The sequence below is a fragment of the Drosophila kikkawai genome, chromosome X, assembly GCF_030179895.1.
Source record: "Drosophila kikkawai strain 14028-0561.14 chromosome X, DkikHiC1v2, whole genome shotgun sequence".
NCBI classification, from domain to species: Eukaryota; Metazoa; Arthropoda; class Insecta; order Diptera; family Drosophilidae; genus Drosophila; species Drosophila kikkawai.
The window spans coordinates 5252563-5278143 of record NC_091733.1 but is presented as its reverse complement, the minus strand read 5'-3'; the positions used below and the strand labels follow the sequence as shown (position 1 = coordinate 5278143).

Here is a 25581-nt window from a genome sequence, read left to right as displayed (position 1 = left end):
AACTATTAAAAACACCAAATATAAAATATAAATAAACCCCGGTGGTTTTTTAAGCAAATTCTACACGAATCGAGAGCTCAAGAAATCAAACACGTCCGTTCACTTGGAAGGAAGAATAGCTTTATTTGTGACCTCATGATGTTCGTGCACCTCTACGTTCTGTTTGCTATTCTATAAGAAAGAATATGAATACATATATTCTTTCTTATGTTTTACATTTATGACTGAGTCGAGCGTTACAATTGACCACTAAGAAAAAGCATAAATTAAACATACTAAAAGTTGTTTATTAGCAGCGAAATATACCTGATAAGGATTTAGAAAGCTCTTCTGACTCGATGTTTTCGGCTTCAAGTTAACAAAAATCAAAAGCTTGACTTTAGTCAGAAACAAAACAAAAAAAAACTTGTCAATAGACAAGTAGTAGCTGTGGTTTTACTGTTACAGTTTTTGGGGCAGCCATGTTTTTAATGTTCTTAATGAATTTATTTGTATAAGCGCTACCACAGCCTTCGTACTCACAAAATATATCCCAGCCCACCTTAAAAATTAAATCATATTTTATGCATTACATACATTTAATTTATTATAAGTAAACGTTTGGTAACCATCACTTTAAAATTATAAATAATAAACTAATACAAACATATATTGAACAAAATAAATTCATTTAGTTACTTGGGCTCCTTATTAAATCATTATAAGAAATTTAACTCACTTGAATGAAAGTTTCATTACTGGTTCCATTTTCAAATCCCTGGATGAAAAATATAAAAATCATGTGACATATTAAATGTGTAATAAGGGTACTCTACCTACCTAACAGATGAATCATAGACATTTAAACGACATCTTGGGATAGAGAGTTTTGATGGGATAGTCTTTAAATTTTGAAGACACATCTTAGCATTCTCAATGTCACTTTCCAAACGCATCACTGAAAAATGATAATGAAAAACAAAGACAGTTTGATGTTAAGTACTTACCTTTTCGCATTAGTTTTTCCTCACTAGAGTCACAGCACATAATGTTTTTACAGCTGCAGCACTTTAAAGCTGTTGTTACAGACGACGGACATGAATTAAAGGAAGCTAATAGAGTCGGAGCGCAGCTGACTCCAGTCATTTCCTTGACTATCATATTAAATAAACAACCGGGAAGGATATTTTCGGCAGCGGCATATATACGTTTATGCATATAGACCAATTCTTTAAATTCTAATGTGTGTAAGCCGTGGTGGTAGAGCTTATGACATATCGCGTAGAATCGACTTTTTGGAATATTGCACTTGCAGAAGCAGAATCCACATTCATCAACGAACATATCGAGTATTTTGCGCAGCTCTCTTTCCAATCCACAGCCATCGATATCGCCGGATGATAAGGATTGTACAGTATGGCGTACAAAGTCGTCGAATTGTCCATCATCCCTGCATCGTGACGAGGCTCGTATTCCTTTATTTTCATGCTCTCCTCCAGTTTCCCCTTTGCTCTTGAAGCCTTTTTTTTCAGACTTCGCGACCTTGCTAGAAGGCCTTTTACCATATTCTCTTTCTGTTCCAAATCCTGCTGTCGAGGCTCTGATTTTACCTTTCTGCCCTTGGAATGTCGATGGACTGGGAACTGCTTTTCCGGCAACTCCGGAAGTTAGTCCAGCTGCAGGCCCCTCCTTTAATCTTGATATTGGTCTGGATTTAGATCCCAAGCCGTTTGCAGGTTCGACTCCTTTTTGAGAAGTTTCAGGTATATTTTTCTCATTACTGGTAGCTTCTTTGACTGCACCAGTTCTGTCAGTTTGTTCTGCACCAGTCAGAGCTGCTTGTCCTTTACTGGACTGCGAGTCCTGAACTGTAACAGGTTTTATTTCTTGACCTGTAGTACGCCCGGGACCACTTACTGTTGGTCCTGAACTCTTAACTGTGCCCGTTGGTCTTGCCGCTCCTTCGGAAACTGTAGCAGCTGTTTTTTCGGCTGCTCTCGGCGCAGGTCCTGAAGGTGTTCCTCCTGCATCTCGGCCCCCTGCTGGCTCTGTAATACCTCCAGCGGATTGTCCCGTTGATTCTCCGACGTCTCCACCGGCTGGTCCTTTAGTGGCTGGTCCGCCAGCGACTGGTCCTCCGGTGGCTGGTCCTCTAGCGGTTGGCCCTTTAGCGGTTGGCCCTTTAGGGGTCGGTCCCCCTTCGGCAGGCCTTTCAGAGGCTGATACTTTAGTGGCTGTTCCTCCAGTAGCTGGCTTTTCAGCAGCTGCTCCTGCAGTGGATGTTCCTCCAGCAAGAGGTCCTCCATCGGCTGGTCCTCCAGCCGCTGGTTCCCCAGTGACTAGTCCCCTAGTGGCTGGCTTACCAGTGACTGGTTCCCCTGCGGCGGGTGTTCTAGCGCCTGCTCCTCCAATGGCTTGTCCTCCAGCGGTTTGTCCTATAGCGGCTGGCCCACCTGTGGTGGGTCCTCCTGCAGCTGGTTCTGCAACGGTGGCGCTTCCAGGGGCAGCTCCTGTAGCGGCTGGTCCTCCAGCCCCTGTTCCAAAAGAGGCTGGTCCTCCAGCGGCTGTTCCCCCAGCAGCTGCTCCGCCAGGGGCTGGGTCTTTACCGGCTGGTCCACCAGCGGCTGGTCCTCCAGCGACTGGTCCTCTAGCGGCCGATCCCCCAGTGGCTGGTGGCCCAGAAACTGGTTCTTCTGCGGTTATTCCTTTAGTAGTAAGTCCTGACGCTCCTTTAGAGTCTGCCTCCGATTCGTCGGCTCGTTTTGTGGCGGCTCCTACGAGAGGCTTTGATCCAACTCCCAGGGCCTCTCGCATTTCTACTCCAGGTGCGTTTTGTTCCGTACCAGTTTTAGATGGTACTCCTTGTGTTTTGTCAAGTCCAGCACCAGGTTGACCACTTGGAGAAGATCCAGTTGCAGATTTATGTGTAATTTTGCTTTCTATATCATTTGGATTCCCGCCTAATGACTGCAAAGCATCACCCAATGCTTTATTTTTTTCCTGCAAATATTGCGACTGCTCTCTGCAATCCTGAAGTTGCTTCGAAAGATCGTTAAAAAGTTTCTGGGCCTCACTGTCTTTAAAATTGCTAACCTGTGCCTTTAGCCTTTCGTTTTCTTGTGCTACATCTCCAATATCCCGAATGATTCCGATGCTTTCTGTAATACCTTTCTCTAGGTACCTATTACCATCGTTAAGTTCCTGAACTTGGTTATGGAGTTTCTGGACCTCACTATCCTTGAGGCTGCCAACTTCCCCTTTTAGCCTATCGTTTTCTTGTGCTATGTTTCCGATATCTTGAATTAGATCAATGCTTTCGATAATACCCTGCTCCATATACCTTGTACTCTCGTCTAATTTCTGAACTTGGTATTCCAAGTCATCAAGTTTTTTTTTTCCATTCTCAGCTGCTTCGCATAGACAGTCATTCTCATCAATAAGGTCTTCCAATTGTTGGTCCTTTTGCTTTAGCAAATCCCTCATGCAAGTTAATTGCATGTTGCAGTTCTTCTCAGAATATAAAGTTTCACTTGCTTTTTTTTCGACAGCATCGCAGAGGCACTCGTTCTCTACAATAAGATTTTCCACTTGGCGATCTTTCTCTTTAAGTGATTGTCTAAGGCGACCCAATTCTCTCATGCAGTCCTCTAATGAATTGATAGATGGGTCATCTGAATTTTTTTTCTGATTTATATCGATAAAAAAGTCTGCTTGTTTGCACAGCTCGTTCATTATGTGGTCGAGAGTTGCCCCTGTGTAAAATGCCAAGTCGTCGCCCACATCTGATGGACACGCTGCAGAACGCTCGGGGACTGAATAAGGATTGATGCTTACACATTCGCTACGTCGACTGCCATACCTTTGCTTCAGCTCACATATAACATTCTGAAATAAAAAATATAATAATTATAACAATTTACTATTAATATATTATTATTTACAATACTTTATTCCCTTGCATGGTACTATAATTTTAGTCAGAAATTTGCATCGCAGAGGAGACATTTTTGACCCTACAAAGTATATATATTCTTGATCAGCATCAACAGCAGAGTTGATCTAGCCATGTTAGTCTGTCCGTCTATCTGGTATCTAAATGAAACTATGCAGATCGTCTTTTGACTACTCTCATTGCTATTTAAGTCAGAACGGGCCGGATCGGTTGAATATATCATATAGCTGCCAAAAAAAGAAATTTGGGTGTCCGTCTGGATCCTAAACTTAACTTTATCGATCATATTTTGTGCATGGTGAATAAAGCCAGGGGTGTTCTTGGTTTCATTTATCTGTGGTCAAAGGAATGCAATCACCCCTATGTTACAAAATCCCTAAATACTTCACTTGTTCGTCCTATCTTAGAATATGGATCTCGTATTTGGAGTCCTTAGTATGGCGTCCAAAGTAAACGCATAAAATCGGTTTAAGGGGGTCTTCTCATTGGGCAACTTTTTTTTCGATTTTTTTTTTTGCATTTATTTATAGCTTGGGATGTTGTGTATATGTCCCCAAAAGGATTTTTAGAAATTCGAAATACTTTAGAAGATACAGCCTTTTTTGTGAAGCAATGAGCTATTTTCAAACTTCAAACGCGTTTATCTCGAAACCACGTTTTTCGAATTGGCGGCCATGATATCTCCAGTTCAACTGAACCGATTTTCATGAAACAAAGTGGAATCGACGCAGAATTGTCACCATTCTTAGGTGACGGAACAGATTAAAAAAATTTTTTTTTTTTTTTTTTTTACACGAAACTACAAAAAAAAGCGCGAAATCGAAATTTTTTTTTGAATGGCCGCCATTTTGTTTAAAAAAGTTTAAAAAATAACTGTTCCGTCACCCGAAAATTACATATATTCTAATTATAACCCCGTTTTTTTTTTATTTCGGACGCTCTGGAGACCCTGAATCGTGGCCGCCAGGACGACACCTTTTTTTTCCACCACCAAGTTTGAAGTCTCATTACTCTTTGAACAACCCTCGTATCGAGGCAAAGTTAGTTTTTTTATTTACGTTTTGCAATAAAAAAAAGGAAAAAATTCTTTTAAAGAAATAATAATAATAACTTTGCTGTTTTTCAAATATTTGGCCATTATTATTATTTTAAAATTTGTACCAAAATTTTAAAATAATAATAATCTTAATATCATTTAGCTGCCAATGGTACAATCAGATCTAGAGAAAAATTAAAGCTGTGAATCTAAGACTGTGACTGAAAAACTGTAAATTAACTTGATTCACTAAGGAGCTGACACGCCAAAAAAAATATAAAATCTTGGCTTTATAATAAATATAAACGTACCGGTTCTCTACCTGTTTTCTCCAGTTATCTCAGCGCTTGGTCGAACTTTACCGTGCTCAACGTTTAGTATTAAAATAATTATTTGACCCGAAAAAGTTTTATAACTTGGTTAACATTAAACGTAAACCAAATTTATATCCTTTCTCGCTTTCATTTAATAGCCTTACAGCAAACTCTTATCCGGCATTCGCCTATCTCTTCATTGAATTTTTTAAAACTAGTTTCTTTTCCTCAAATTCTGAGGTTTCTAAAGATAGGGTAAACAATTTCAGAAGGGGATTGCACAGAGCTCCAGCACAATACCTAAGCACGCAGTCTGGTATTCCATTGGGACCCGGTGAATAAACTGGTTTTACACGATGAAGATTCGAACTAAGGGAGTTTTCGTTTAAAATAGGACTGAAGATTAGGTTCGACCTGGGTAAATCAAAAGAGTAAGTCTGATCTAAACCACTTGAGGAAGAATAAGTGGTTTTGAAAAACTCAGCAAAGAGATCGGCGATGGTCTGATCAGAGTTTGCTGTAGTGTTATTAAATGAAAGCGAGGAACGATATAGATTAGATTTATGTTTTGTGTTAACAAAGTTATAAAACTGTTTCGGATCCTGCGTGAACTGAACACTACAGCGAGTTAAATAATTTTTATAACACTGCGCGTTAAGCACGGTTAAATTTCACCGAGCACTAAGATAGCTAGAAAAAACTGTTGGAGAACCGGTACATTTATAATTATTGTAAAGCCTAGACCTAATGTTTTTTAGGCGTGTCAACTATTTAGTGAACCAAGGTGGTTTACTAGAAACCGACTAATAGGTTAACGGAACACACGACAAAAAGAACGAATTCATGGCACTGTAAAAAATATCCACGGCGGACGCCATGTCAGTGCACAAGTAAAGATCAGACCAATCAAATTCGGAAATTAAGATATTTAGCATTTAAAAGTTTGCTTTACGAACACAGCGAACTTTAGTGACTGAGCGGTCAGATTTATTCTTTACGACAGTCCCCAAATCGATGGTCACTTCGAAAGGAGGATGGTAAGGGTCTTTTGGAAGCGTCAGTGGATCGACTCTTGTTAAGTTTACACCTACAGGATCGGAGACGAAACACAGATCAAGTAAACGATTTAAAAAATTGAAGACGGTTAACTTGAGACAAAGAGATAACAAAGCCAGCAATAAAGGCTGGGCGAATTGGTTGCTAAGTGCAAATGGAATTCTTGTTGACGTGGCAACAGAATTATTCGGCATGCTCAAGTATTGGTAGCCCTGTAGGTGTCGCTGGCCCGCGATGACAGTTGAGCCGGTAAGAGGGCAAGGACAGAAGACTGTCTGTTACTGAGTGAGGTCTGTTCGTCTGTCGCAACAATAGGAACGAGAGAGAGAGAGAGAGAGAGAGAGACAGATAGATATTGTCTAGGATTGTCGTCTGAGTGAAAGATAAAAAAAAGGGTAAGTGCCAAAGGAAAAGTGGCGTGATGACAGATTGGTCTGTTCGGCTGGCTTGATTACGGAGGAGCATCAGAAGTGGGATTCACCACAGACTCGCGAACATTATGATTTAGTGATTTATGGTCGATATTAAATACAGTGATAAGTTTGTGGACACGCTAAAAATGTGGCAAGCGTTAACAGTGAAACCGGCGCGCATCGTGTTGCCTCCGTTTGACCCAGGCGCATCGGAAGCTTGCGCAGCCGCGTGGTGTAGGACACCAGTTCCGTGACAGGCCGGCGAATGCACTGGTCGCGTGTTGAACCGGACGGTTGGAATGTGAATGTCGGTGTTAATGTGAATGTTTGTTAGTGTGAGGAGGCTTCGGTGCCTGGCAAAATAGCGCATAAAATACTTGCCTTGCTTGTGTCGCACCCAGCACTTGAACTATGTGGACTGCAGTTTGGAGGAGTAAAGATCTCTTTGACGTTAAGATGATTACTGACTTTATTGATTCAAACTTAACGATATTTATAGCTAACAAATGTGCTTACATTTACGAATATTAATGATAAAGAATAATAAAGGTTGCTAGTGCATGCGGAAACAAATATGCTTCTGGGTACAAACATTGATGTGCAAAAATAATATAGGTTGTAATGGCATATGCGGAATGAGGCTATTGCTCCATCCCACTTCATCGCGTCAGCAGAATCTACATATGCGCTTGACCTGGTAATCTATACTTTATTTTGGCCGCATATGAGATTGCTGCGACTGACGAATTACAGATTATGTAATGTTATGATTATGAATATTGCAGCGACTGAACATTCTCCCGGCCGTTGAACGGGTGTTCAACCTTCAGTGATGTCGAATGAAAAACTCCGTGGGGTAGGTTCGGGTGCTGGCTGTTCACTTGTTGTCCGGGGATTGGGGCTGCATTGTGGTGTTCTCCAATTGATTCGTCGATATCGTAGACTCAGGGTCACGATCAGTAGTATTGATATTGATAGTGCCACATAGGCGGCTACTTGATGATGGTGTACAGCGCTGACTTGATTTTCGTACTTCGCATCCTTTAGTTTGGCCAGTTGTTGTTGTAGGGCATCTAATTCGCCTAATTCGGCGTCGGTTATCTTGGTTGTCGATTCCCCCACTGGTTTCGGTGTCTCTTCTATGTTAATCTTGGTGATGTTTCCAAAACGAACATATGCTGCTTTTGTCTCGCTGCGCCTTGTGCTAAATGTACTAACACTGATTTTTGAGTTGCGCGCCGTGCAACCTGCGGCGAGTGATAGTAAGCCCGTTCCTTCCTTTTGCACTGTGGAGGGAACTCCCTTGCATACCGCCTGCAGTTCGATCGGACTGTGGGTTGCAAACATCCATCTGTTTCGTTGATGTGTTGCTGACCATATTAAATCGGACTTCGTTTTAGCAGTCTCACATTCCGTTTCAGTCTTGTTATTGAACAACTGAAATTCATATCGATTATCTACGCTAAACGTAGCTTGATGATTGATGCATATATGTTCATCCGTTGGCAATTGTAGACATTGATCAAACTCGTCAGTAGTTAGTCCCAGGAATTGATCTCTATGGGCATTTACAGTTATGATCCTTGTTTTGAGCTTGAATTCATGCCAGCTTCCTGCCTTCCATGCTGGGATGGGGATGACGCTGAAAACTTCATGCTGCGCTGTGGATACTAATGGCAGCGTTATTTTGAAGATAACATGGTCAGTGGTTGTTGTTCCCTCGGCATGCATGATTCGATAGAGTTGTATTACGTAATTTGAAGAGACTGGCAGCTGTTGATCCGGTGGGATGTGTTCCCTAATCTTAAGTTGATCCCTTAATTGTTATGGAGAAACTAGCATGGGGCTATTTGTTCGGTGGCGAATGTCGGTAAGAACGTTGGTTATTTCATTTTGCATTCGCTGCATCCCACTTGCCAGTAGAGTGAGCTGGGCTGTCAGGACCATGAATGCTTGTTGCAGATAGTTGCCTTGATATTTTCCTCGTTCTCTGGTGAGAGCATCTATTTGTCGTTTTATATTTCGGATGCGGTCGTTCGTAGCTGAACTGCTTTTCCTTACCACATTTATAGTGGAATCCAAAATCGATGTTTGGTTTGTAGCGCTTGTAGTGTGGCATATGTAGAGGGCCGTTAGCGCCATCTGGGAGTCGCTCTGCGAACGGGATTGGGGCAAAAGGAAAGCAGCAAGGAGAGTAACAGACCCTTCTGTCAACTTTCCCTGGCTCTATCTCCCAGGTTCGGCTAGGGGTTACCGCCACTTCTTGGCGTCTGGATCTTTCTTTTCCAATCGTTTCGTCAAAGGGGCAAGTTGTGCTGGGAAGGAATATTCCCAAGTCTGATTTTTTTTCACCAGTTCAAACTCAAGCAGCCCGTTGCCAGAGACCGGAAAAGCAAACTTGTGTAAGTTCAGCGTAGCTTTAAGGCCTAGCGGCTTAATACGAAACTTATTGCTGAAAAATCATAGATCGCATTAATTGAGTGGATATTGGCGAATGAGAGAGACCCCGAAGTACGCACGGAAATTGCCGAAGTCAGGCAGCAAAAGCTCAACCGACCGCCGCTCCAGTTTGAGTTTTTTTTTTGGGAGTCCCGCAGTCGTCGCGCAGCCGCCTTAAGGGGCGTGTTTCAACGTCGCCGGGTGAAAAACGTATAAATCTCGGCAGGGCATTGAAATCCTTATTTTTTTTTATTTAACGAAGTGGAAAGGGAAAAGTGTGCCTTTGCCTAGAAAAATCGCCCAGAGGAGCGCCCACCAAAAAGAAAGAAAAGGGCAAATAATAATACAATTATATAGCAAAGATGTAGTAAACTAAACCTAAAATCAGTGAAGAGAAAAGTTAAGCAGCCACGGAATAATTATAAATTTTGTTTAGTTATGTTTTAATTCAATGGGTTTTTTTTTTGTTCTTTGTGTATGATTACCTAATGGCCATGCGGATGAGAGAAATAAAAAAGAATTTTATTTTGTGAGCGAAAATGATGACGAATAGGCAAAGGCAAAATTGAGTGATTTTAATATATGTGTATCGATATTAATTGAGTGATTTCTGCCCTGTGAATCTTTTTTTTTTTTTGTGTCGTTTGTTCTGTCCAAGGAATATTATTTTCTGATTTCCAGGTTTTTCTCAGGAAAGCGCTTTCTTCGAGGAGGACCTCCACTGCATTTCGGTGAGCAAGTGAGTTTAAAAAAAAAAAAAAAACAAAAAGAAATAAAAATTGCCAAAGAGATGGTACTAAAACTGCAAGTTCGAAATATTTAAATTCAGCCAAAGAAAATAAAGAAAAGGAAAAAGGAGAGTCCAAAGGATAGAGGTCCAAAAGAATATTTTTATAACTAAATTGCATCTTTGTATCCCTCAAATTTTATTTAACTCTTGCCCACATTTTTCTGTTAGGTTTTAAATAAAATTATAATGTTTTAATTCCACCGATTTTATTTGACTTGACGTAATATGAACCCCTGACACTCCTGCACACCTATGGGACCGCTTAAATATTTATATATCTTGGTGGTAGTAAGAGATGAGATTTTCTGGTGTGCCAAAACAGGAAGAAGTGCAATAGACCCCTAAGTTAGTTTCTGTTCGATTTCCGTAAATTTTGGTTAAAATATGTAGAATGTCGTCCCTTTGTTTTAGCTTGTCCTTTCACGCGATCTGTTTTTGAAATAAATAATGAAAATAGGCAATACGAGAGAGGTAGCAAAGATCTACACCATTAGTCGACGAGCACAGCCGCAGAAAATTTCGCGTGAGCGCTTCTTTCGAGTAAAACCTTAGCCTGAATAATTATCAATGTTCGTTACATTTATAATTATATTAGAATTATCATTATTATTTGATGGCGCCCAACTTAATGGCCACGTTTTTTACGTTGCTCACGGAATACAATTTTATGTTTTAGCCAGGTTAGAAATATTGGATTTAACTTCGAGCAAAAATCGAGCAACTAATTCTCGTCAGTTTAAGTTGGAGACCTTTTATATTTCCACTCAATTCAGCTTCGAACCTCGCTTGAATTTTGACTCAAACGCGTCGGACACGAAGAGGCAGGGTCAAGAGACATGAGCCATTCGTCCACGTTTGACCGAAATTTTTAGGAAGAGGCCCAAAAAGTATACCCTTACATTTTCAAGTCCATAGGGTTGGTTATTAAACGCATAGGAATTGCAGGTATTGAGTTTTTTTTTTAATTTCACTGCCTGACCACGGTTAATAAATAAACATTCAAATAGTAAATAAATTATAATCAGACATTAAAGCTGGCCATAATTCGCATTGGATATGCAGTGGGTTTTATTTACATAAGAACTCGCTGACCACGATGAATGGCATAACTAACATGCTCCACAATTGTAAAGTGCAAGGCAGCCGGCTCGGATCATAGGCAGTGTTACGGAGGTGACACGATCGTCTAGCCGCCGTGTGCATGTGGTGCTTATTGTTGTTGTTGGAATTTTGGCAATGCGATAAGCGCAAGTCGTTGAGTCGTTGACTAGCTTTCAAAGCGTTCGGACGTGCCATTAACGCTATCGGTATGTTGTGTGCCGAGTGTAATTTAGAAGTTTCGGCATCCCAGCTTCGCTCCACAGAGGCGGTGCGCTGCGCTTCTCTTTGCCGTCGGGTATTTCATACAGCTTGTGTTGATTTGCCTGCTGAAGCAATTAAACTCTTACTAAATCCTAATATAATATGGCAGTGCGATGGCTGTGTTGTAGCCAATGATTCGCACTCAAAAATTGATTAACTCGATGCTAAAATCAAAAATCTAGAGTGTTTGTACCAGCATCTAAATTCTAAACTCTCTGAAGCCTTTCCTACCAAAGGGGACTCAATTGAACATACCAACAACGTCACCGTTAGGCCTCGCCATAGGCAAGCCGCTAATGCAGCTGTAGCTCCTCAAACGTATGCTGCCGCTGCTTCTTTATCGTCGGTCCAGAGCCAAGGTCTACCCCCGAATGCTGAGAGAGACGAGTTTGTAAAAGTTCTACAGAGGAAGAGGAAGAATAATAACAATAACAAAAAAACTGTCGTTGGAGTTGCATCTGTTTCGGATACTCTCCAAGTCTTGCCAATCATCAAATATCTACATGCCGGCAAGTTTACTGCGGCTACGGAGCCCGAGGCTGTTTTAAATGATGTCTCTTCCATATTAAATGTTGATGCCAAAATGTTTTCCTGCATCAAAGTGATAAAAAAGATGTGGACATATCGACTTTAAAATTCGTCAACTTCAAACTCGGCGTTCCTGACCAACATTATAAGGCTGTCTTTAGTAATGAGTTTTGGCCTTGCTCTGTTAAAATCAAAAGGTTTGTCCATAGGGACAGGACAAATAAAGAGGATACCATTATTGAGCTGGGTGGACCTGTAAGAACGTCAACCCCCACTCATTCGTCAAAAAACCCCCAATGATCGACGCCGCTGGTGTCGACGCTTTTGTGGATCATACTCTTCTTGCTCATTCCTCCCGTAATCATATGCTCGGGCTAAGCCCACAGCGCTCGCAGCTCTTCATCTTTCTCTGCGCCTGCGCTCGTCATCATCGTTTTCTATGCTGCTTTTGCCGTCTCTGTTATGCGATATTCGCCTTGGCTTGGCGCTTTCGTCCACGCTCTCAACGCCCCGTCTACTCTGCATGTAGAAGCTGCTCTTTGCTTGGGTTTGCCGTTGGATCTTCTCCGTCTTCTTTGGATGCTGTGTGCTGGCTGGGGGCGCTCACTTGATGCTCTTTATGGATTCGCCCATCAACAACAACAGCTGATGCAGGCTGATGTCTTTGCTGCTGGATTGCAGCTCTCTGCATGCCTGGCTCTCTTAAGAGATTATATTCGCTCTTTTCAATTTGCTTCGGCGCACTTGGATTTTATTAAACCAATTAAGGTTGGAACTATGTCGCTATTTAAGGCTGCATCTGGACTAGCTGCTCATAAACCGCACCGAGGCTCACATAACTTTGCAACAGATGATCTGGTGGTGCCCCAAGCTTATTCAGAAACTGCGCAACCCTCTTCATCCCTCATAAATAGCGATTCCCCCAGCCTGAAAATATATTTTGAAAATATGTCTGGCATGCGTACAAAGACTGGCGCTGTCTATTTGGCCACATCGTCCTGCGATAATGATGTCATTAGTCTAGTTGAAACTTGGCTCAACATGGACTTCTTCGATAATGAATTTTTTGACGCCAATCTCTACCAAGTATTCCGCAAAGACCGAGATGCGGCTAAGACGCAGTGTTTCAGAGGTGGAGGAGTTCTTATTGCTGTGCGCCGTACTCTGAGGTGCACTTCTTTCCGGCTTTAGAATGATGACTCCCTTCTTGATCAACTTTGTGTGTCTCTCGCTGGACCAGCGGAAACTATTTTTCTGGTGGTATCATATATTCCCCCATGCAGCAGTTTCGATTTGTATAAGGCCCATATAGATAACATCTCCCGTATAAGCCAAGATCTAGTGGATTCGCAGACTATCTGTGTTTTCGGAGACTTTAATCTTTCCTCGCTGGTGTGGGTGCATGGAGTAGACTCATCAGCAATGATTCAATGATTCAATGCTCACCACCAGCCCTTACTTATTTTACTATATATTTATATATTTTCTCCTTATAGACCAATCACATCTTCGTTGTATATTAATATGAACAATTTAAATTTAATTCGTAACGATATTAAGCTTGTTAATTGGGTTGAGGTCCTTTCGCATGTTAATTTGGACACTTGCTATGAAAACTTTTTAAAAACGATTGCAACAATCATTAAAAAATACGCGAAAAAAAGGTTCTTTTGTTCGTATAATTTACGCCAGGGCTAAAAAAATACAAAAATCTCAGAAATAAATTTTACAAGAGATACGTCGAAAGCGGTAATTTGGCAGACTTCGATAGATACAAACAGCATAAGCGCGAATTCGAATTCTTAAATAAGTTCTTATATAACCAATATATAGCAGATGTGGAAATGAGACTAATCAGTAATCCAAAATCTTTCCGGCATTTCGTTAATTCGAAAAGAAAAATATCATATATCCCTTCCCACATGTCATTAGATAACTCGTCAGCAACATCTGATATCGAAGTGGCAAATCTGTTTGCCAAATACTTTGCGTCGAGTTTCGAGCCATTATCCTCATGGAATGATGATTGCACGCTTCGATCCATTGCTCCAAGCTCTAATATTGGGAGCTTATATGTCACTGAGTCCGACTGCCAACTCGCTGTGGAGAGCCTTAATGATTCTGAAAAATTCGACTGCGATGGTCTCTCACCTTTTATATTAAAAAGTTGTATTGGCGTTCTTTCAGAGCCACTCATTATAATCTTTAACAAATCCCTCTCCAGCAGTGTTTTTACTCAGAGATGGAAGCTGGCAACAGTTACTCCCATTTTCAAGTCTGGCTGTAAAAATATAATCTCCAATTACAGGCCAATTGCAAAGCTAAGCAATATATCTAAGATGTTTGAGCGAATTGTTGCTAAGCAGCTCGCCTTTCTCACTGGTAGCACCATCAGCCCTGATCAGCACGGCTTTATATCAGGACGGTCGACTACCACGAACTTAGCTGTTTTTAACCACTTTTGCATTAATGCTTTTTCGAGACAAAAGCAAGTGGATGTGGTATACACTGACTTTGCCAAAGCATTTGATAAGGTTTGCAATAGTGCACTGTTGGTTAAGCTCGAAAGAATAGGCTTCCATTCATCAATGCTGAATTGGATAAGATCTTATTTAGATGGCCGGTGATATAGAGTGGTGTGCAATGATCACTCTTCGAGTCCTTATCTAGCGACGTCTGGCCTTCCTCAGGGAAGTGCCTTGGGCCCTTTTCTTTTTGTATTATATATAAATGACATTGGCCAATGCTTTAAGAGCTCGGAATTTTTATTGTTTGCCGATGACCTGAAAATTTTCAAGTCTGTAAGTTCTGTCCTGGATAGCAATATGCTTCAGGATGATTTGGCTAGAGTTGGAGATTGGTGCTCTCGGAATAAGCTGCCCTTAAACCTGTCCAAATGTTTTACTGTCACATACAGCAAAAGGCTCAACAATTTGCTTTTTTTTACGCGATCGATTTCTGCCTCCTTGCCTGCAAGACAGAAGCACTTGATTTGGGAGTTATGTTTGATGCTAAATTCCTTTTCATTGACCATAAAAACTATATAGTTCCGAAAGCGTATGCTAAGCATGGGTTCATAAAGCGTAATGCGGCTCAATTCATTGACCCGTACACTAAGCTCAGCTTATATTTTTCTTTTGTAAGGTCTAAGCTTGAATATGCGTCGTTTATTTGGAACCCGACTGGGTCCGTTCATTCGCACCGCCTGGAACGTATACAGAAGAAGTTTCTTTGTTTTTCCCTTAATTCCCTGAATTTCCATGAACCAGTTCCCTCCTATTCCGCTAAATGTCGTCTTGTGCACTTGTGCAGGCAATTAAGAGCATTTGAACCATTTTTCCTGCCTATTTGTCGAACGAATTATGCTTTAGATGAGCCCATTTATAGAGCCTTATTCTTTTACAACAATCTTCCACCAAATATGCGACTGGTTAACCGTTGGCGAAAATAAATAAATAAATAAATAAATGAAATGAATTTATAAATTTTCATTTCATTCCTCAAAGGGAACCCCACTTTAGTGGCTTAAGGGACGCAACCGCCAAGATCTTCAAGGGACTGCTGAATCGCACGCTGACCAACACTCGTCTGACCTTCGAAGAGCTTACCACCGTCACTGCTAAAGTGGAGGGTATACTCAATTCTACGTACGAACTGGACCCAGGCATCTCCGAATCTCTCAGTGGGAGACATGGTCAATATACACGAAGATAAATTGCCACCGCAATGCTGGCTATTGGGGCGCATCTAAGCAGCCATATCAGGCACGGATCAACGCGTGCGCGTCGCTGACGTGCGCACCGCCAAGGGAGTCTTTCGACGCCCCATACATAAACTCGCTCTACTACCCGTCTCTTGAAAGTATGCTTCAGACTTGTAATGTGGCCGGGGTGTTGGGTCAAACCCAATTGGATTAAAAACAGCCAAGACATTACTCAGCTAATATTAGGTTAAGTCCACTTGAGAGCGACTGCAGCCGAGCTGTCTGGCTCCGCTAGAGGATATTTTTATGATTACATATTTACTTTGGTCTGGGCACTCTGGTCGACATCAAGCTGAACTGATCACTGATACATATATAATTTAAGGGTCCATTCTGGTTAGTTAAAACCAAAAAATCGATTTTTTTTGCATTTTTTGATAGTTATAAGTGTCTAGAATATATCATACTTAAACGGCAAATCGAAATACGTAATAGTTTAAAAGTTATGAGCCTCCGAGTCGGCCGACTTATAGGAGGTACAAAGCAAACATACAACTTAAAACGCGTTTTCTGGAAAACTACATTTTTCGAGCTGGCGACCGTCCTATCTCAGTCAATTTTTAACGAATCCTAATGTTTTTTTTTTTTTATGCGCGTAATTAACATGTCCATGGAATAGGCTACAATTATATTGATAGCTTAAACATTAGATTTTTTATTAACAAAAAAGTGAAGAACAAAAATTCTGAAATATTATAACATGGCCATATGTCAAAAATGATGCAATGTTGAAAACAGTCAAGTTATAATTTTTTTCTAAAAATTTATCGAACATTTGTATGTCAGCTATATGATATAGTCGTCCGATCCGGCCCGTTCCGACATATATAGCAGTGAGAGTATATAGAAGACTATATACAACGTTTCATTCAGATAGCTTTAAAACTGAGGGACTAGTTTGCGTAGAAACAGACAGACGGACATGGCTAGATCGACTCGGCTGTTGATGCTGATCAAGAATATATACTTTATACGGTCGGAAACGTCTCCTTCACTGCGTTGCAAACTTCTGACTGAAATTATAATACCCTGCAAGGGTATAGAAATTATAACTTCGTTGTTTTTTAACCTATTTTTATCTACTCTGAGATATACATAAGCTTATTTTATTAGTTCAGAATTTTGGTATACATTTTATGAAAATCGGACAACTATATCATATAGCTGCCATATAAACCGATCGGTAGATGTAGAGAAAATGTGAAACTGGGAATGTAAAACTGTAACTGTCAAACTCTAAACATAATAAGTATAGGTAACATTCAATGAAATATTATCTGCAAGGGTATACAAACTTCGGCGTGCCAAAGTTAGCTTCCTTTCTTGTTTTTTATTACATTTTTATAATTCTAGTCTATTCCATAACCACATTCATACTAAACAAGAACATCTTTGAATTATTTCTTTCAGTCGAATTTTACGTCCTGCAGGGCGGTCGCCAGAGGGGTTCCTTTTTTGGGCATGGGCTTACGTCGCCTTGTGTCCTGCTTCAGGACAGGCTCTAAACATTTTGAAATTTTTGCTAAATCATCTTTATTGTTTGTTTGTTCTATTTTATTCGAAGCTGCAGACTGCACTATGTGAAAGCTTGGCTTCAATATATATACACATAGGCATGAGCTTAGAAAAGTAGTTTTAGGTTGCATAAACAATCACGCATCTTATCCATCGGCGAAAGATCAATGTCCTGTGCTGTGCTGGAAATTTGTTGGCTTTGGCAGCAAGCTAGTTTAACATTAGTTTAAACAAAAGAGGTAAAAGAAACAAACTGCTGCCTTATGTTTCCTATGGCCTATGGCAAAAATCCTCCATCTGAACCCTCCTACAGGTTACAGATGAGTTCGAGTTGTTCAAGGTCGGAGGTTGTCTGGAACTAGCCAATGTTCCTGACAACCAAAAGCATCCAATTATTCTCCCAAGCAAGAATTTCTTCGTGCCCCAATGTGTACAGCACATTTATTTGAATAACTTCCACGCCGGCTCAAGGGCTTTAGTCGCACTTATACGCCTACGATTTTGGATCGTCAATGCACGGGAGTTGGCACGCCGCGTCGTACGGTTATGCGTACACTGCGTTCGCTATCGACCAACTCTGGAGAAACAGATCATGGGTCAACTGGCCGTCAAACGCCTGAAGACCATTCTCTAGATGCGGTATAGACTTTTGCGGTCAAAAAAAAAAAATTATGCGCGTACTCAAGGCAAGACACCTTCCAAAGGATACATTGCAGTCTTCATATGTTTCGCTTCAAAGGCAGTGCACGTCGAAGTAGTGACAGGCCTGTCATTGCCGCACTGAAACGTTTAATAGCAAGGCGCGGACTTCCCTCTGATATATTTTGCGACAACGCTACAAACTTCGTAGGAGTCAATAACAAGTTAAAAGCACTAAAGGTGTTTCTGTTTAAAGATGAAACAACTCGCATTATCTTTAATTTTTTTCAGTCCTTGACTAGCTTTCAAAGCGTTCGGACGTGCCAATTTCGCTATCGTTATGTTGTGTGCCGAGTGTAATTTAGAAGTTTCGGCATCCCAGCTTCGCTCCACAGAGGCTGTTCGCTGCGCTTCTCTTTGCCGTCGGGTATTTCATGCTGCCTGCGTTGATTTGCCTGCCGATGCAATCAAACTCTTACTTAATCCAAATATACTGTGGCAGTGCGATGGCTGTGTTGTAGCCAATGACTCACACTCAAAAATTGATGAACTTGATTCTAAAATCTAAAATCTAGAGTGTTTGTACCGGCATCTAAACTCTAAATTTTCGGAAGCTTTTCCTACCAAAGGGGACTCAATAGAACACACCAACAATGTCACTGTCAGGCCTAGCCGTAGGCAAGCTGCTAATGCAATAGTAGCTCCTCAATCGTATGCCGCCGCTGTTTCTTCATCGTCGTTCCAGGGCCAAGGTCTACGACCCCCGAATGCTGAGAGAGACGGTTTTGTAAAAGGTCAAAAGGTTTGTCCATAGGGAGAGGACAAATAAAGAGGATACCATTATTGAGCTGGGTGGACCTGCAAGAACGTCAACCCCCACTCATTCGTCAAAAAACCCCCAATGATCGACGCCGCTGGTGTCGACTCTCTTCTTGCTCATTCCCCCTGTAATCATATGCTCGGGCTAAGCCCACAGCGCTCGCAGCATCTTCATCTTTCTCCGCGCCTGCGCTCGTCATCATCGTTATCTATGCTACAACAACAACATCAACCGGTGCTTTTGCCGTCTCTTTTATGCGATATTCGCCTTGGCTTGGCGCATTCGTCCACGTTCTCAACGCCCCCGCTGCTACAACAATTTTGGCTGGAGTTGTTGTATTCATCGTCTGCTTTGCGTGTTGATGCCGCTCTCTGCTTGGTTTCCCCATTGGATCTTCTCCGTCTTCTTTGGATGCTGTGTGCTGGCTGGGCGCGCTCCTTTGATGCTCTTTATGGATTTGCCCATCAACAACAACAGCTGATGCAGGCTGATGTCATTGCTGCTGGATTGCAGTTCTCTGCAGGCCCGGCTCTCTTAAGAAATTATATTCGCTCTTTACAACTTGCTTCGACGCATTTGGATTTTATGAAACCAACCAAGATTGGAACCATATCGCTACTTAAGGCTGCCTTTGGACTATTTGCTCATAAACCGCACCTCGGCTCATCGAACAGTGCAATGGTGGTGCCCCCCGGTTATCCTGATTCTGCGCATCCCTCCTCATCTTTAGTGAATGGAGATAGCCCCAGCCTAAAAATATATTTTCAAAATATATCCGGCATGCGTACAAAGACTGGCGCTGTCTATTTAGCCACATCGTCCTGTGATTATGATGTCATTATACTAGTTGAAACTGGGCTCAACATGGACTTCTTCGATAATGAATTTTTCGACGCCAATCTTTACCAAGTATTCCGAAAAGACCGGGATGCTGCTAAGACGCAATGCTCCAGAGGTGGAGGAGTTCTTATTGCTGTGCGCCGTACTCTGATGTGCAGTTCCATCCGGCTTTGGAATGATGACTCCCTTCTTGATCAACTTTGTGTGTCTCTCGCCGGACCCGTGGAAACTATTCTTCTGATGGTATCATACATTCCCCCATGCAGCAGTTTCGAACTGTATAAGGCTCATGTGGATAACATCGCCCATATTAGTCAAGATCTTGAGGATTCGCAGTCTATCTGTATTTTTGGCGACTTCAATCTCTCCTCGCTGGTGTGGGTGCATGGAGTGGACCCACCAGCAATGATTCCCAGTAACCTGCATCTGCCTCAGGAAATCTTGGTCATAGATGATCTTTTTAGTTTTGGTCTGGTCCAGATAAATCACGTATTTAATAAATTACATAAACTTCTAGATCTAATTTTTGTAAGTCAAGATCTTAACTTAAATCTAGTTTGCAGTAGTAATCCTATTTCTGAGTGCGATGCCCACCACCAGCCCTTACTGATTTCATTATTTACTTATATATTTTTGCCTTATAAACCAAGCACATCTTCATTGTACATTAATATGAACAATTTAAATTTAATTCGTAATGATATTAAACTTGTTAATTGGGTTGAGGTCCTTTCGCATGATAATTTGGACACTTGCTATGATAACTTTTTAATAACTATTTCAGCTATCATTAAAAAATATGCTAAAAAAAGGCTCTTTTGCTCTTATAAATTACCATGGTATACACATGGGCTTAAAAAATACAAAAATCTCAGAAATAAATTTTATAAGCGATACATTGAAAATGGTAATTCTGCAGACTTTTTTTTTTTTTTTTTATTGCAAGACGTTGATGCACTATGTACAGTACATATCAAGTGGAACTTGCGACACCAAGCACGTGCTTGTTCTTGTTAGCAATTAGTAAACGCGAAGGACTTAAAAAAAAAGGATGCGGGGAGACTACTACTGGCGTACTGCCGGATTGGTTGCTTGCATGCGTAAGTGGGTTAAGATTGAAGTTTTTAGTTTTGGGAGGCTATCAACGTTAGATATTATTGTGTACAAATCGTTATAATTTGCACAGGGGACTCTAAAGGGTTCATGCAGTTCAAAGGATGTTCTACAGTGGGGCACAACTAATGGTAAAAAGGATATAGTGTTTCTTATTGGTACGTGAAAATTTAGCTGACCGAGCAAGTTAGTACTTTCCACGTCACCACGGATTAAGTTGTGTAAAAATGTAATACCTAGCATGGTTCTACGATCAGATAAGGAGGGTAAGTTAATTAGTAAGAGTCTACTAGAATAAGACGGTAACCTCTGGTTTGCATCCCAGTTTAAACCGCGTAAAGCGAAAAGTAAGAAGTTCTTTTAAACCGATTCTATGCGTTTACTATGGACGCCATACTGAGGGCTCCAAACGCAGGATCCATATTCTAAGATAGGACGAACAAGTGAAGTATATAACGTTTTTGTAACATAGGGGTCATTGAATTCCTTCGACCACCGTTTAATGAAACCAAGCACACCCCTGGCTTTATTCACCATGCACGAAATATGATCGATAAAGTCAAGTTTAGGATCCAGACGGACACCTAAATCATCAACTATATTAATTTTTTCCAAAGAGCAGTCGTTTAGCGTATAAGTTGCAGGCTTAGGAGTGACACGGGAGAATGTCATTAGCTTGCACTTAGAGCCGTTTAAGTTTAATAGGTTCACGCAGCACCATGTTTGAAAATTGTTAAGATCTGTCTGTAAGTCTGATTGGCAAGTAGCATCGTTATATTGCACACAAAGCTTGACGTCATCAGCATACATAAGTACTCTGGAGTTGGTCAAAACTTCGGGCAGATCGTTGATAAATAATGTAAACAGTAGGGGACCCAAATGACTCCCTTGCGGGACGCCAGATGTAACCCTAAGAACATTAGATAGTTTATTTTCGAAAAGGACCTTCTGCGTCCTGCCATTTAGATAACCTGAGATCCAATTAAGAAGATCAGTCGGGAATCCCATTAAATCGAGTTTCCGAACAAGAAGGGAATGGTTAACAGAGTCAAATGCTTTACTGAAATCAGTATAGATTACATCTGTCTGAAAGTTATTTCGGAATCCCTTTATAATAAAGGAAGTAAGCTCCAACAGATTCGTTGTAATTGATCTTCGCCTAATAAAACCAGGTTGACATGGAGAAATAATTGACCTACACAGGTGCTGCAGATGAGGAGTAATAACATTTTCAAACAGTTTAGGGATGGCCGACAACTTAGAGATACCTCTGTAATTGTTGGCATCCAATTTGCTACCTTTTTTGTGGAGAGGAATAACGAATGATTCCTTCTAAATAAGGGGAAAGTGGGAGGTTTCTAAGGATAAGGTAAACAATTTGAGAAGTGGATTGCACAGGGCTTCGGCACAATTCCTAAGCACACAGCCTGGTATTCCGTCGGGACCTGGTAAAAAAACTGGCTTAACACGATGAAGATCCCTAAGAAGAGAGCTTTCGTTAATGGTAGGACTGAAGATTTGGTTCGATTTCGACTTCGATAGATATAAACAGCATAAGCGCGAATTCGAGTTTTTAAACAAGTTCTTGTACAACCAATACATAGCAGATGTAGAAATGAGACTAATTAACAATCCTAAATCTTTCTGGCATTTTGTTAATTCGAAGAAAAGAACATCATACATCCCTTCCCACATGTCATTAGATAACTCGTCAGCAACATCTGATATCGAAGTGGCAAATCTGTTTGCCAAATACTTTGCGTCGAGTTTCGAGCCATTATCCTCATGGAATGATGATTGCACGCTTCGATCCATTGCTCCAAGCTCTAATATTGGGAGCTTATATGTCACTGAGTCCGACTGCCAACTCGCTGTGGAGAGCCTTAATGATTCTGAAAAATTCGACTGCGATGGTCTCTCACCTTTTATATTAAAAAGTTGTATTGGCGTTCTTTCAGAGCCACTCATTATAATCTTCAACAAATCCCTCTCCAGCGGTGTTTTCACTCAGAGATGGAAATTGGCTACAGTTACTCCCTTACTGCCTTTTCGAGACAAAAGCAAGTGGACGTGGTATACACTGACTTTGCCAAAGCATTTGATAAGGTTTGCCATAGTGCTTTGTTGGCTAAGCTCGAAAAAATTGGCTTCCATTCTTCAATGCTGAATCGGATAAGATCTTACTTAGATGGCCGGTGATATAGAGTGGTGTGCAATGATCACTCTTCGAGTCCTTATCTAGCGACGTCTGGCCTTCCTCAGGGAAGTGCCTTGGGCCCTTTTCTTTTTGTATTATATATAAATGACATTGGCCAATGCATTAAGAGCTCTGAATTTTTATTGTTTGCCGATGATCTGAAAATTTTCAAGTCTGTATGTTCGGTCCTGGATAGCAATATGCTTCAGGATGATTTGGCCAGAGTTGGAGAGTAGTGCTCGAAATAAGCTGCCCTTAAACCTGTCCAAATGTTTCACTGTCACATACAGCAAAAGGTTCAGCAATTCGTTTTTTCCGTACTCGATTGATTCCTGCCTCCTTGCATGCAAAACTGAAGCACTTGACTTGGGAGTTAGGTTTGATGCTAAATTCCCCGTTCATTGACTATATAAACTATATAGTTCCAAAAGCGTATGCTATGTATGGGTTTATAAAGCGTAATGCGGCTAAATTCACTGACCCTTATACCAAGCTCAGCTTATTTTTTTCTTTTGTAAGGTCTAAGCTTGAATATGCGTCATTCATTTGGAACCCGACTGGATCGGTACATTCCAACCCCCTAGAACGTATTCAGAAAAAGTTTCTGTGTTTTGCCCTTAATTCCCTAAATTTCCATGAACCAGTTCCCTCCTATTCCGCTAAATGTCGTCTTGTGCACTTGTCATCTCTTCACGACAGGAGAATTGTTGCCAGTCTACTGGTCATTTTCGACATTATTTCGTGTAAAATCGATTGTCCTGCATTGCTTAGATGTATACATTTTCCTGTTCCTAGTAGGCAATTAAGAGCGTTTGAACCTTTTTTTCCTTGCATATAGAGCCTTATGCTTTTATAATAAACTTCCACCAAACATGCGATTGGAACCTAGCTCACCAAGGGTCTTAATTAAGAATGAATTTCTTCGATATTTATTTTCAATTTATGTTAATTAGTTAAGTCAGTTAAGCTTTAGTTAAGTAGCCAGATAAAGTTTACCATTGGCGAAATAAATGAAATAAATAAATGCACATGCAATTGCAGTGTTGTTTTTCTATGCACTTGTCTTATCTTTGTTAGGCTTGTCAGAGGGGGAATATTTATGTTCGACGTCAAATTATTTTTGATATTAATTTCTTTTGCTTCGTTTGTTTACGAATTTATTTGATTTACTTATTTAAATTTTTATATTATTTTATGTTTATACTTCCGCTGTCGATCGATTGTGATTTTTGTCAGTGTAGTCAAGCAGTTTGGTTCGATTTAGGTTCGCTTTAGTTCGAATGTGGTGTAATTTCGCACAGAGAACTGGACAGCTGATTTCTTAGAGGAGGTCATTGACCTCGCAATATAAAAGGATATAAGATATTTTGGTTCAAGCAAACTGTTGGAATTTCTCACTCGATTTAAGCAATCTTATTCGCTATAGGTAATTAGTTTCAAACTTTGAATTAATTCTTAACACTAGAGCATTTATTTTTATTTTTGTTAGTTGTTAGCCTAGGATTTATTTATATCCAGTATGGCTGATGGCGAAAGTACCTAAGCCCGTCAGTGTCCGCTGTGCGAGTGCTATTTAGATTCCGCCAAAACATATAAAACTAAATGCAAGTTAACACAATTGTTTACAAAATATGAAATACAGTTGTAAGATCGGAGCTTAGAAGTCTTAGGGCAAGCTTTAGAGATAAGAACATGATTGGTAGTCGATAGAGCTTTTAATATAAGAAACCTTGCTGTACTTAGATCAGACGATTTTTGGATATTATACGCGTCGGTCATCACCTCGCTCATCTACAACACAAATCACGTGTCAATTATATAATAAGCCTAACCCGCTAGACAACGGTCCAAATAAATAATTATAATATAATAAATATTACCAAGAAACCATAAACCAAAAACTCTTAACTGGCGCCCAAATGGATTTTCGAGCCTACGATAATTAAATAAATATAAATAAAAGCTAACAACAAAAATTAGCAGCAAGGCGAGCATCTGGAGACAACAACAGCAAGATTGGCCACTCTTTACATAATTTACATAAAATAATATATTAAATCATAACTTTATAGTTTTGCGTTAATTTAGGTTAATTCATTGTAAGTATAACGCTTATTGAATGAAACGAAAATAACTATTTGAAGTGGAGGGGGCGGAATTGGCCAAAACAAATGCTCGTCCTTCTAGTAGGTGTGGTCTTCGGAAGGTTGGGCTGGAAGTTTTTCCCAAGTGTGTCCAAAATGAGTAGGCGAGAGGGGGCAGCTTCGTTTCACTTCACTTTATTGCTTCACTTCTGTATTAATACTAATTTAGATTACATGGAGAACAAGGCTGCATGGACCGCGGAGTGGTGAGTTCGCTGGTGGAGAGCAGCGAAAGAGAGGGAGACGGGAAGAGCGGAGGACACAGTGAGCGGGAGCACAAGCTTGAGCACAAGCGCTGGCCGCTTACACTGCCTCTCAAAACTTCACGCCCTTCTGGCGTGAACATTCTCCCCCCCCCCTTGCGCTAGCAAAAGGAATCCGGATCGGCAGGATCATGACTCCAGAACAGCTCCGGAAACGGTCCATCCGAAAACGGTGCTCTGAGCAACCGGCAAGCCATCCTCGAGTTTCAGGAACCCCGGTTGGATCAGTTTGGCAAACACATCTGCGCCCAACACGAGGGAGATGGTTGCCGGGCGGTGGAATTGTTCATCCGCAAGGCGGATGTCGCCGAACTTAGCCCGTGTGGAGTCGCTCAGAGCCCGAATAGGAGTCCGGATCTTGAGGCTCGGGTCCAGCTTCAGGACGACCTCGAGCTTGAAGTTGCCTGTTCGGGATCGG

General features: G+C 41.0%; 1 protein-coding gene across 1 annotated transcript in view; it reads right to left on the bottom strand.

Moving 5' to 3' along the window:
• Positions 1-590: 590 nt before the first annotated feature.
• The window catches only part of CCY (Coiled-Coils Y), a 291810-nt gene continuing 266819 nt past the window's right edge, over positions 591-25581 (bottom strand). Inside the window, exons 3-5 of the mRNA XM_070288137.1 lie at positions 987-3864; positions 820-937; positions 591-757 (exon numbers count right to left, since the gene is read on the bottom strand). Coding sequence (XP_070144238.1) covers positions 715-757; positions 820-937; positions 987-3864 — 3039 coding nt within the window. The 3' untranslated portion in view covers positions 591-714. The remainder of the gene's footprint in view (positions 758-819; positions 938-986; positions 3865-25581) is intronic.